Source organism: Schistocerca piceifrons, chromosome 4, assembly GCF_021461385.2.
Source record: "Schistocerca piceifrons isolate TAMUIC-IGC-003096 chromosome 4, iqSchPice1.1, whole genome shotgun sequence".
NCBI lineage: Eukaryota > Metazoa > Arthropoda > Insecta > Orthoptera > Acrididae > Schistocerca > Schistocerca piceifrons.
Genome location: NC_060141.1, coordinates 121,445,524 through 121,457,848, shown reverse-complemented (window position 1 = coordinate 121,457,848; position 12,325 = coordinate 121,445,524). Strand labels below are relative to the sequence as shown.

Here is a 12,325-nt window from a genome sequence, read left to right as displayed (position 1 = left end):
TAATTCAGTCAAGAAAAGTTATCTAAGAAGTAACAAGCAAAACAATGTGGTAGTGTGAAGTACATAGAAGAAAGACGATAGAATGGCTAAAGGAAAGACAAAAGCATTTAGGTAAAGATAACAATTTCAGATGTGAAACAGGAAGCAGAGAGCACACAGAAATGAAATATAGTTATATAATATTGTGATAATAAGAAATTTGGGCTGGAAATGATGTAAAGGGAGTGGAAGCACACTCTCACCTGCAGGTAAATGAGTGGCTCATAGACATACTTAACAGTCAGATAATTACACTAGCATTTGAATTGGTACTTCTTCTACCTTTAATTTGAAATGCGATACTGTGGGTGACCCCCCCCCCCCCCCCCCCACACACACACACACACACCCACACTTACCTCCAGTGCAATAATAGACATGGAGGTAAGCATCAGTAAGTATCTCTCTCTCTCTCTCTCTCTCTCTCTCTCTCTCTCTCTCTCTCTCTCTCTCTGTTTGTGTGTGTGTTGGGGGTGGGGGGTGGATGGGCATGCCTACATGTGAAATACATCAAAGAAAAATCCCAGCTACCAAGAAATGAAGCTGGGTCCTCTGCATGGCACTCAGTCATGCTGATCGCTCAGTTTTGAGGTAACAACATAGAGGCATATGGTCAGCAATTTATCCCTTGGTCAGTACAAAAGTGGAATAGGAGGGAAAAACTGATATTAGTACCATTTACCCTCTGCAGTACATTGCACAGTAGCTTGTGGAGTATGTATGTAGGTGGAGATGGAGATATAGATTGGCTGCTCTCCAAACTGAACTGTAGACACTATAATAATTCAGTGTCTTCAACACTTTATAGTTAAATGTGTTATGAGTCTCTCGATCATTGATTGATAGTTTATGGTAGTACTGATATGAGGTAACTGTTAGCACATAAACAGCACATGCACTTCATAGGGATATGAAATGTAATCATTACATCGGATCTGTGATAGGTAAAGCAGGTGGTAGACTTCAGTTTGTTGGTAGAACACTGTGAAAATGCAATCAGTCTACAAAGATGGGTTACAAATCACATATGTGACCCATTCTACAGTATTGCTCAAGTGTTTGGGACCCATACCAAACAGGACTAACAAGGGATATTGAACATCTGCAGAGAAGGGCAGCACAAATGGGCACAGATGAGTTTGATCCATGGGAGACTTACAAAGTGCCAAGAACTGGCTCTAAGTGACTATAGGAATATATAGCAACCCACTATGTATCACACCTGTTGGGATCATGATGACAAGATTAAATCAATTATAGTGTGCATGAAGGCACTTAACATGTTGACTGCTGCTTGCACAGTGGTGGGTGTTTCATTGCCAGGCCAGGCCATGGCACCAGGTTCTGCTGTGGCCATTATCAGTTTATGACATTAGGTGTAAGTGTATGCTGTGGCCATTGGTGGCCTTGCAGCAGTCATCATGCTAAATAAGCATTCTTTCTGCACTCCTTATGTGAATGAAACTGGAAAAAGTCCTAATAAATGGTACAATGAGACAAACCCTCTGCCAAGCATTTCATAGTGGTTTGTAGATGTAGATGTGGTCATGTTAATCTCATGCTATGAGATCTGGGCTGTAGCTGCAGTGACCATGGCATCTGTGAGGATTACACTGTTCATGTGTGTCAAACTTCTGGTCTTTGTGCCGGTTAGAGTACCTTGGGTAAGGTTGTTGGTAACCCTACTGCGTGTGAGTTCCTAGAATGTTGGTATTCCAGCCCAGTTGAAAATATGTTGAAAGTAGTGGTCTGAGGTTCCTTATGCATTTGCTTTTTGCCACAAGGCATGCCAAGCTACTTCAGTGGCTATATTTTTCTATGCAAAACATGGGTAAATAAACAATAACTTATATTACTAACTATTATGCTAACTTTTGTTTGAGGATAATAAACTGTACAACTTAAGCAACTGAAGATGCGTTAGTGGAGTAGGAAGAGCGATTAACATCAGTTAACATGTAGTTGGATGTCTGAAGTGTAGCAAGAAAACTAAAGACAAATAGAATCAAAACCAGAAAGTATGTTTTATTGTAGAGCTAAAGACAATGGTAGCAATTCAATTTGTAGACATGCTGTAAACAATGAAATTAAAAACAATGTTGCTGATAATATTAAAGAAATCTCAGACTGAATGAGAAGACTTGTTTCAAAATGAATACAGGGCATTCCATAGAAATCAATGTACTATGTACACCAGTTTGGTCACGTTTCTATGAACTATTAGAAACCTTGTATGAAGAGTTACAGAAACTGATAAATGATAACAAATCCCACTACAAGGTGATATTTGGATATTTTAATGCAACAGTGGAATCAAAAGTAAGAAATGAAGCTTCAATAATACACTTTTAGTATGATACCGTAAATGACAGAGATCATATACTAGAAGAATTTGCAGAGAAGACTAACTTCTTAAGTCTTAATGAAACTAGAATTGTAGGCGACGTTATATTGTTAGACTATAAGGAATAGTACATGATATGACAGCTCTAAATTGTGTTGACTTTAAAGCACCTTAATCATAGACTATGTAGACTACTGAGTGCAGAGGAAACAATGCAAAACAAGAAGGAAATAAACATGTAAGGCACAAAATCAGGAATATACAATAAGAGAATTAATATCATCATCAAGCATTGGACATCTCATGCAGAATAAGATCTTCTCTAGACTTTTTCAGGTATTATGTTCTTCAGTGATATTCATCCACAATGCTCCTTTATGTTTTCTAGTTTCATCTACCCACCTCCTAGATTATCATTTCAGTATTTTCGTATCTTCTACAACTTCCCAAGTACATTTGCCTGACAACATTTCCTCCAACCTCCACTTCATTTTCATGACATTTTCCATATATTTCTTTCTTGCCCTGATCCTCTTACTAATCTTACTAATTTCTGACATGGATCTCACCATTGTCATTGAACAGTCCTTAATTTTTCAAAGGTATTCTGTACTGTGTGCTAGTGGCCATCATTACAGTTTCAGTTTTGGCACTCAGGTATGCCAGTTTACGTAAATCGGTGGACACAATCCTCATTTTCCTTTTTACCTGGACAGTCAGTGCCTTGTCAACCCATTGTGCAAATCCAGTTGTTGTATAGGTAGCTGTGGTGGATGGGAGAAAGAATTCATCTGACTACTGCAGGAGCTCACGATATGCAGGCTCTGCCACAGACAATTGACATTTCTCACAGTGTGCAGCCTGAGGAGTACCAGCAAGAGTCTGTCAACCCAAGACCCAGTTGCATGGCACATGACAGCACCCTTAAGAAAGTTATGTAGGTATTCTACCATACCATTAAGTGTGATATGGTATCATTCTTCTGAGGTGGATGCCAGACAGTAATAACATGGTGCAATCTACTTCAGCCTCCTTTTGGCAGTCTTTCCTGGCTGGCAACTTTTCTACACTGCCACTGTGTACTATTCACACCCTCCACTACCTGACCTTGTAGTGGCCCCATCATAAACCAATAAATCACTGTGAGACACTAACATATGTTGTGAGATGCAAGCAGCAAGTCAATGAAAACTACATGCAGGTGTGCAAATTGTACATCAGGACTAACCAAGTTTCCAAGTGATTAGGACCAGTGCCATATTTCAGCCAGCAGATTTCAGTGAGCTAATAATGGTGTAGAATGATGATGCAGAACTGAAGGATCTGCAGACCTCCAATTGTGGCACATGCGCACTGATATAGCAGTACACTACAACAAATCCACATGTCAGCTGCAGCAATATGAACTCACATCTCTACAACATCACATACTCAAGTCCTTGCATGCACTAACTTTCCAGGCATCCATGCTACAAGGGCACTATAGGCACAGTCCTTTGTATGGTCTAGTGTGCAGAAAAGTTACTGCCGATGAACCCAGGAATGTGTCCCCTACAATAAGAGTAAAGTGACATGCCATGCATAACCATCACTTGGAAATTTGGTTTCTCCTGATGCACAATTTTGAGACCTGCATGTAGGTGTCATTGACCTGCTGCTTGTCTTCCACAACTATGTCAAATTACTAAGTGTGTCTAAGGCTTCCATCAAATCACTTATTGACCAGACTAGTGTGGCAGTAGAAGACAGCAAAACGAAAGCTGAAGTTTTAAATTTCATATTCAAGAAATCACACAGGAGAATTGTACAAATATACCATCATTTGACCATCAAACAGACTCCTGTAAGGATGGAATAGTAATATGCATCCCTGACAGTGATAAACAATTGAAGGAGTTGAAAACAAATAAGTCACCAGGTGTGGATGGAATCCCAATTCGGTCTTTCAAAGAATACTCTATGGCACTGGCCCCTTACTTAGTTTGCATTTATTGCAAATCTGTCACTCATTGTGAAGGCCCAAGTGACTGGGGGGAGGGAAAACACCACACACACACACACACACACACACACACACACACACACAAAAAGAGACTCCTATGTATAAGAGTGGACCCACGAAATTACAGACCAATATCCGTAACATGGGTTTCCTGCAGAATTCTTGAACATATTCTCAATTCAAATATTATAAATCTTTTTGAGACTGAGAAGCTTATGCCCACAAATGAGCATAGTTTTAGAAAGCACTGTGTGTGCAAAACTCAGTTTACCGTTTTCTCACATGATATACTGCAATTCATAAATGAAGGGCAACAGGCAGATTGCCTATTTCTAGGTTTCCGGAAAGTGTTTGACTCGGTGCTCCATTGCAGAATGTTAAAGAAGAATGGAATAGATTCACTGATATGTGAATTGCTCGAAAACTTGCTAAGTTATAGAATCCAGCATGTTGCCCTCAACAGCGAATGTCCATCAGAGTCAAGGGTATCATCAGGAGTGCCCCAGGGAAGTGTGATAGGACTGCTATTATTATCTATATACGAAAAATGACTGGCGAACATGATGGGTAGCAGTGTAAGGTGTTGAAGTGATTGTAGGAGGATACAGGATGACAGAGAGAAAATTTCTAGTTGTTGTGATGAATGGCAGCTAGTTCTAAATATAGAAAAATGTAAGTCAATGCAAATGAACAGGAAGAACAAACCCATAATGTTCAGATACAGCATTACTACTGTCCTGCTTGACACAGTCATGTCATTTGAATATTTGAGTGTAATGCTGCAAAGCGACATGAAATGGCATGAGCATGTGAGGATTGTGGTAAGAAAGGCGAATGGTTAACTTTGGTTTATTGGGAGAGTTCTAGGAAAGTGTGGTTCATCTGTAAAGGAGACCACATATGAATACTGGTGTGATCTATTTCTGGGTAGTGCTCAAGTGTTTGCGATCCGTATCAGGTCAGATGAAAGGAAGACATTGAAGCAATTCAGTGGCAGATTGATAGATTTATTATTGGTAGGTTCAAGCATCACACAAGTGTTACAAAGATGCTTCGGTAACTCAAATGGGAATCCATGAAGGGAAGGTGATGTTCTTTTTGAGGAACGCTATTGGGAAAACTTTAGAGAACCAGCATTTGAAGCTGACTGCAGAACGATTCTATTCACACCAACATACATGGTGACAATTATTGAACTATATGAAATAAAACATCATAACTTATGAATGGTTTGCATTAGGATATTCAAATTGCATGGTTGGCCATGGGGCATGATGGGAATCAGTATGTGAATATGGTTTGGTTTAGTGACGAAGCCCACTTGCATTTGGATGGGTTCATCAATAAGCAAAACTGGCATGTTTGAAGGACTTAGAATCTGCATTTGACAATCAAGAAGTCTCTTCACCTTCAACAGGTGACTGTTGGTGTGCAATATCTAGCCATGGAATAATCGGTGTGCTATTCCTTGATGGCACGGTGACTACTGTACAGTACGTGAAGGTTTTGGAAGATGATTTCGTCCCCATTATCCAAAGTGACCTGATTTCGACAAGATGTGGCTCATACAAGACGGAGCTCAATTCCATCGAAGCAGGTGAGTGATGTCTTGGAGGAGCACTTTGGGGACTGCAATCTGGCTCTGGGGTACCCAGAGGCCACCAGTATGGGCCTCGATTGGTTCTTTTTTTGGGGGCCTGCGTTAAAGATGAGGTGTACAGCAGTAATCCTAAAACCATTTCTGAGCTGAAAACAGCCATTCAGGAGGTCATCGGCAGCATCAATGTTCCAACACCTCAGCAGGTCATGCAAAATTTCACTATTCACATGCAACACATCATGGCCAATGATGACTGTCATAACCTAAATCTGAATATCTGTAGTGACACTTACATCTTGAACAAAGTGTGTGCATGCCATAATTTGTAACTAAAATATGTTTTTTTTATATAATTCAATAATTGTCACCTGATATATTGTATGTAAGGCCCACTAAGATAAGCTACGAGAAATTAGGGCTCGTACAGAGACATATAGACAGTCATTTTCCCCTTGTTTTATTTGGGAGTTGAACATAAAATGGAATGACTAGTAGTGGTATGGGGTACCCTCCAATATGTGTCATACAGTGGATTGCAGAGTATCATTGTAGATGTACAACCACAGTTTTGGTACCAGTATGTGCCAAATGTTGGTCATGAACTGGACAATGAAATTCAGATGATTTAGTTCGACTGGCAGATAGTTATTCCAGGGCTGCAAAAATGCTCCTTTAATAATGAAAAGGCTGCTGTCCCTCTTCAGGAACCATCCTTTAGTCTGGTCTCTTCAAGGTCTCCTTTGATGTGGTAGTGCCTACAGCATAGATGCTGATGCTACTGCTAAAGCTGCAACCATCCTGTCCAGGCCTGGAGCAATTCTGCCCTCTCTGAAGATTTCTGTGCTGAGTAACATAGGAACACTATATTGCTCTGGCATGAAACATTGATTTTCACTCGGTGAGTTCTCTTTGTCCATCTCAGTGTGAAGCAATATATTGGGCAATCATTGTCATCTGTTTAATTGCAACCCTCTACCACTTTGTACTCACTGTGCACTATTTTATAACCTATTTTTAGTTTTTTAATTTCTTACATTTTAATGTGTGTTCATTGTCTAAGCTATCTGAGATTTTAGCAGATGCAGCACAGGCTATATAATGTCTTATTCTTTATGCTCACCATAGCAACATAGCAAAGGAGATATAATTTTTGAGAATAGTCACTAGTTGTCTCAAAAAATTTAATCAGCCAACCTCTTGAAGGGGTAAGTAGTACTAACTGTTCTTTATACCTGTCATTGTGTCTGTTATTCTTTGAGTAGCATTCCAGGTCCGGCGTCATTAGTCCTTATAGTTTTACCCACCGTTTAGGTTCATATGTGCTACCAAATTCAAGAACCATGGAATTCTTTATTTTTTAAGTTATGATTTGGATGCTTTATGATCTCAGCTGCTTTGCTCTCTAAAGAAAGACAGGAGGGAAAGAAAGGGGGGGGGGGGGGGGGGGTCCATAGTTCATAGGAGGAACTTTGTAATTGGAAGTGCAAGTGGAACTGAGACTTTTATGTATTAGTTTGTAACCATCACTCATTTACATTTTTTTATGACAATAAGTAGTGGAGTAACATATTTCTTGGGACATTGCCTGCATTATGTCATAGAACCAACCACAAATTAACGCTAAGATGAAGCATGCATATTTTACTTTGCTACAACTTCTGTAAGGAGACTGTATCTATTGTTTCTTTCCCAGGTGTTCTCTGCTCGAACATCTGAAGTAATAGCCTCCCATCAAATAGAATCATCATACATATTTCCACAAGAAGGATGGGTGGAACAAGATCCACTGAAAATATTAGATGCTGTTAAGATATGCATTGAAAAAGTGGCAGAAGAACTTCAAGAGCAAGAAATAGAACCAAGTGATATAGTTACCATTGGTATAACTAATCAGAGGGAGAGTACAGTAGCCTGGGATTCCATCACTGGGAAACCTCTTTATAATGCTATAAGTATGTTGTGTTTTTATGTGTTTTAATATTTTTGTATTAACAATTGAAAATTAAATAGGATAGGTAACTTACACACACACACACACACACACACACACACACACACACACACACACAAACAAATAAATGTACAACTTCTTGGATGTCATAATACTGATCAGGCACCATGCATGAAGATGACTGTCAGCAAAGAGGAGGCATATGAGCAGACTGAAGCAGCAAATGAAAATTTGTACCAAGGCTGGGGTTTGAAGCTGGAGCTCCTGCTCAGTAGACAGATGCACTAACCACCGCGCCAATCTGACACAGTGGCTTTGCACAACTGCTTGGACTACTGTAGCAGGCCTCCTCAGTCCACAAAGTCCCATTCATGCCTCAGCCCACTTAGTGTTCCCCGGGGCCTTGAACAATGTTGCAGAGACTCTACGACTGTACTGGAATAGTGCCTCAGCATAGAACATAATGTGGGATCCTGTATGAAACCTAGGCATAGGTGCTTTAATGAAATGTAACTCTATGTTTTCCAGAGATCTTTACAAGTCTCAAAGTATAAATTTTGATTTGTCATTTCAGTCTTCATATGTTCATCTTAGTATCTAAGACCTGAAAAGGTATCTGGAACCATGTGGTTTCTTTTGAAAGAGAAAACAGTTGGAACTTTTGGATGTGTGTGTGTGGTGAGAGCGGCAATGGAGGCGGCACAGCCAGAAGCTGCTAAGGGATATGGGAGAGAAAACGTACAGTTGTTAATGATTATGAAAACTTTTTATTTATTTTTATTTACATGTCAAGTTCCATAGGACTAAACTGAGGAGCAAATCTCTAAGGTCATGGAACATGTCAGTACATGAAATTACAACATAAAACTAATAACAGTTAAAAATAAAATGTTTATGAACACAAAAAGTCAATCTATAAGTTTAAGTAAATGCAATCAACAATACAATAAGAATCAGCTTAATTTTTCAAGAACCACCTCAACAGAGTAGGAGTGACCCACGAGGAAACTCTTCAGTTTTGATTTGAAAGTGCATGGATTACTGCTAAGATTTTTGAATTTGAGTGGTAGCTTATTGAAAATGGATGCAGCAGTATACTGTACACTTTTCTGCACAAGAGTTAAGGAAGTCCGATCCAAATGCAGGTTTGATTTCTGCCGAGTATTAACTGAGTGAAAGCTGTGTATTCTTGGGAACAAGCTAATATTGTTAACAAGAAATTACAGTAAGGAATACTAATATTGAGAGGCCAATGTCAAAATGCCCAGACTTGTGAACAGGGGTTGACAAGAGGTTCATGAACTTACACCACTTATTGTTCAAGCCACCCACTACTGAGTCAAAATTATCCTTTTTATAATGGGAAGAGTTACCCCAAAATATAATACCATATGACATAACTGAATGAAAATAAGCAAAGTAGACTAATTTTCGTGTCGAACGATCACTCATTTCAGATACCGTTCGAATAGTAAAAATGGCAGCATTAAGTCTTTGAACAAGATCCCAAGTGTGGGCTTTCCAGGACAGTTTACTATCTATCTGAACACCTAGAAATTTGAGCTGTTCAGTTTCACTAATCATATGGCCATTCTATGAAATTAAAATGTCAGGTTTTCTTGAATTGTGTGTTAGAAACTGTAAAAACTGAGTCTTACTGTGATTTAACATTAGTGTATTTTCTACAAGCCATGAACTTAGGTCATGAACTGCACTATTTGAAACTGGTCCAGTGTTGCACACAACATCCTATACAACCAAGCTAGCGTCATCAGCAAACAGAAATATTTCAGAATTACCTGTAATACTAGAGGGCATATCATTTATATAAATAAGGAACAGGAGTGGCCCCAACACTGATCCCTGGGCCACCGCCCCACTTGACTGTAGCCCACTCAGACCCCACATCACAGCCATTAACAACATTGTTAATAATGACCTTTTGCTGTTTGTTGCCAAAGTAAGAGGTGAACCATTTGTGAACTACTCCTGGTATTCAGTAATGGTCCAACTCCTGGAGCAATATTTTGTGATCAACACAATCAAACGCATTAGTTAAATCAAAAAATATGCCTAGCATTTGAAATCTTTTGTATAACCCATCCAGTACTGTGCAGCACAGTACTTTAATATTCTGCTAGGCACTCCATCATAAACATGAGAGTCCTTAGTCTTCAGTGATTTAATTATTGACTCAATCTCCCCCTTGTCTGTATCATAGAGGTTTATTTCAGACATCAATCTTGGAAAGGCATTTACCAAGACTGTTGTGAGATTCCCTGTAGAAACTAAATTTTTATTTAATTCACCAGCAATGCTCAGAAAAGATTGTAAAATACTATACGTACATCGGATTTATCAGTAGCTGAAATATTTTTACTACAAACTGACTTTATATTGTTGACCTTGTGCTGCTGACCAGACACTTCCTTCACAACTGACCATATGGTTTTAATTTTATCCTGTGAATTAGCTATTCTATTTGTATACCACATACTCTTTGCCTTCGTAATAACATTTTTAAGCACCTTACAATACCTTGGGTCAAATCTACACATAATCAAAAATTGAAATGATAATGTGTTTTTGTGTGATAAACAGAGTGAAAGAGAGAAGGAGAATGGGGTAAAATATCAGATTGGGGGAAGAATTGGGGGTGGGGGTGAGGTGAGTATTTACATCAGGAAAGAATGAGGTCAAGGGAATGGAGGGAGTTAATGTGGTGCCAATGGACAAGAACAAGAAGAGGCTTAGATCGAGGGGTCTGTAGAAGTGGAAAATGTGCCGTAGGTCAAGCTAGACTTCTGGAATGGAGTCACAGTGGTGTGGTTTATATCTGGAAGTACTAGAAAGCAAATGGAGACCTGCAGTCAAATAGTCATTGTGATTCTTAACCTGAGTGGTTAAGTCCTTAGTAGCAAGATGAATGGTTAGGTCAGCCTTGGCTTTTAAGTCACAAATAGCCAATTGATACATAGCTGTGCTTTCTGACTTAATGAGAGAGGACTGGAAGGCAGGTATTCATCTACAGTTTTCTGTGAGTGGCTAAGCAGAAGAATGGAAGGACAAATGTCCACAATGCCATTATGGTGGAAGACAGTGTGTCCTAAAGTCTTAATGATCACCTCAAAGAGAAGTTGTATAATTAATTTTTAATTTATTTGTAGGCCTATGTCTGCAATCCGAGTACACATTGAAATCCCCAATGCCACAGTTCTGTAGCATGCCACTTGAGGAGCCAAAACAAAATGGTGTGGCCCATTGATAAAGACGACTATTGTGAGATAACATTTTTCTTTTTTTTTTCACGTTTGAAGGGGAACAACACTACAACAATCCAGGCTGAGTTACCAGAAACGTGTGGCAACAATTCACCGTCATTTGGCACTATGATTAGGTGGCACAGCTCTTCCAGTGTGGTCAGATAAATCTGAATGAACAAGAACAAAGTGGTAGACCATCTCTGTGTGAAGAACTGGGAATTGCAGGAGAAGTAGAGACCTTGGTGCTTAAAGACCAGTATATCACAATTGAGATGACAGTGGAAAAAGTGAAAATCAGTCAGCATCTTGTACCACATTTCAAACATGACAAAGGTTGTTGTACCTATCTGAAAAGCCCGCAGAACTGGGGTAGCAACGAAAATGTTGCAACTATGTCTGTGATCCAGATGCCTTTTTTAGCTGCCTAATTACTAAGGATGGGTGCTGGGTGTATAACTATAACTCTGAGACAAAGGAGCAAAGCAAGCAGTGGAAACATGTGAATTCATCACAACCGAAAAAGTCAAAGACCCAACTATCATCAGTCACTGTGATGTTGAAAGTTTTTTCGGGCTGCCTCAGTGTGGTGGTAACTAATTGTTTGAGAGGGTCGAACTGTCACAGGAGCATACTAATGAAATCTGCTGATGAGCTTATGGGAGGCCTTCCAGATGAAGCAGTGTGAGAAACTAACCAGGGGGTGTTTCTGCTCCACAAAATTCCCCACCTCAAGTTGATTTTTTTTAAGGTGAAATGCTGTTGAACAGGTAAAACACAGATTTCTATAACCAAGGACTCTGTTAATTCATCCATTGTTTGGAAAAATTAGTCACATTGAAGGTTGAATTTGTAGAGAAGGACTAACACAATCACCAAGTTTCATGGTCACAGCTTGATTTTTCTTTTTTTAAATGTTGATTAATATTTATGACAACCTCTCTTACAGTAGTGAATCTGTCTTAAACACTGGATCACGAGGGCATTTTTGGGATGAAGCAGTCATTAACAGAAAGCCTTTAGCACACATACCCCAATCAGTTTATGTTTGGCTTGCCCTGATAAGCTATCTGTCTGGGTCAACTTTCTTTCCATAGCTCCTTGCAGTGGTTCTATGTAGCTTACGGAT

The 12,325-nt window shown here is 39.4% G+C and overlaps 1 protein-coding gene across 8 annotated transcripts in view; it reads left to right on the top strand.

Annotated features, from left to right (window-relative positions):
* LOC124795281 (glycerol kinase-like) overlaps nucleotides 1–12,325 on the top strand; it is a 179,157-nt gene that overhangs the window by 78,848 nt on the left and 87,984 nt on the right. For all 8 annotated transcript variants that reach the window (XM_047259232.1, XM_047259229.1, XM_047259230.1 and 5 more), the window contains exon 3: nucleotides 7,679–7,937. In XM_047259232.1, coding sequence (XP_047115188.1) covers nucleotides 7,679–7,937 — 259 coding nt within the window. The remainder of the gene's footprint in view (nucleotides 1–7,678; nucleotides 7,938–12,325) is intronic.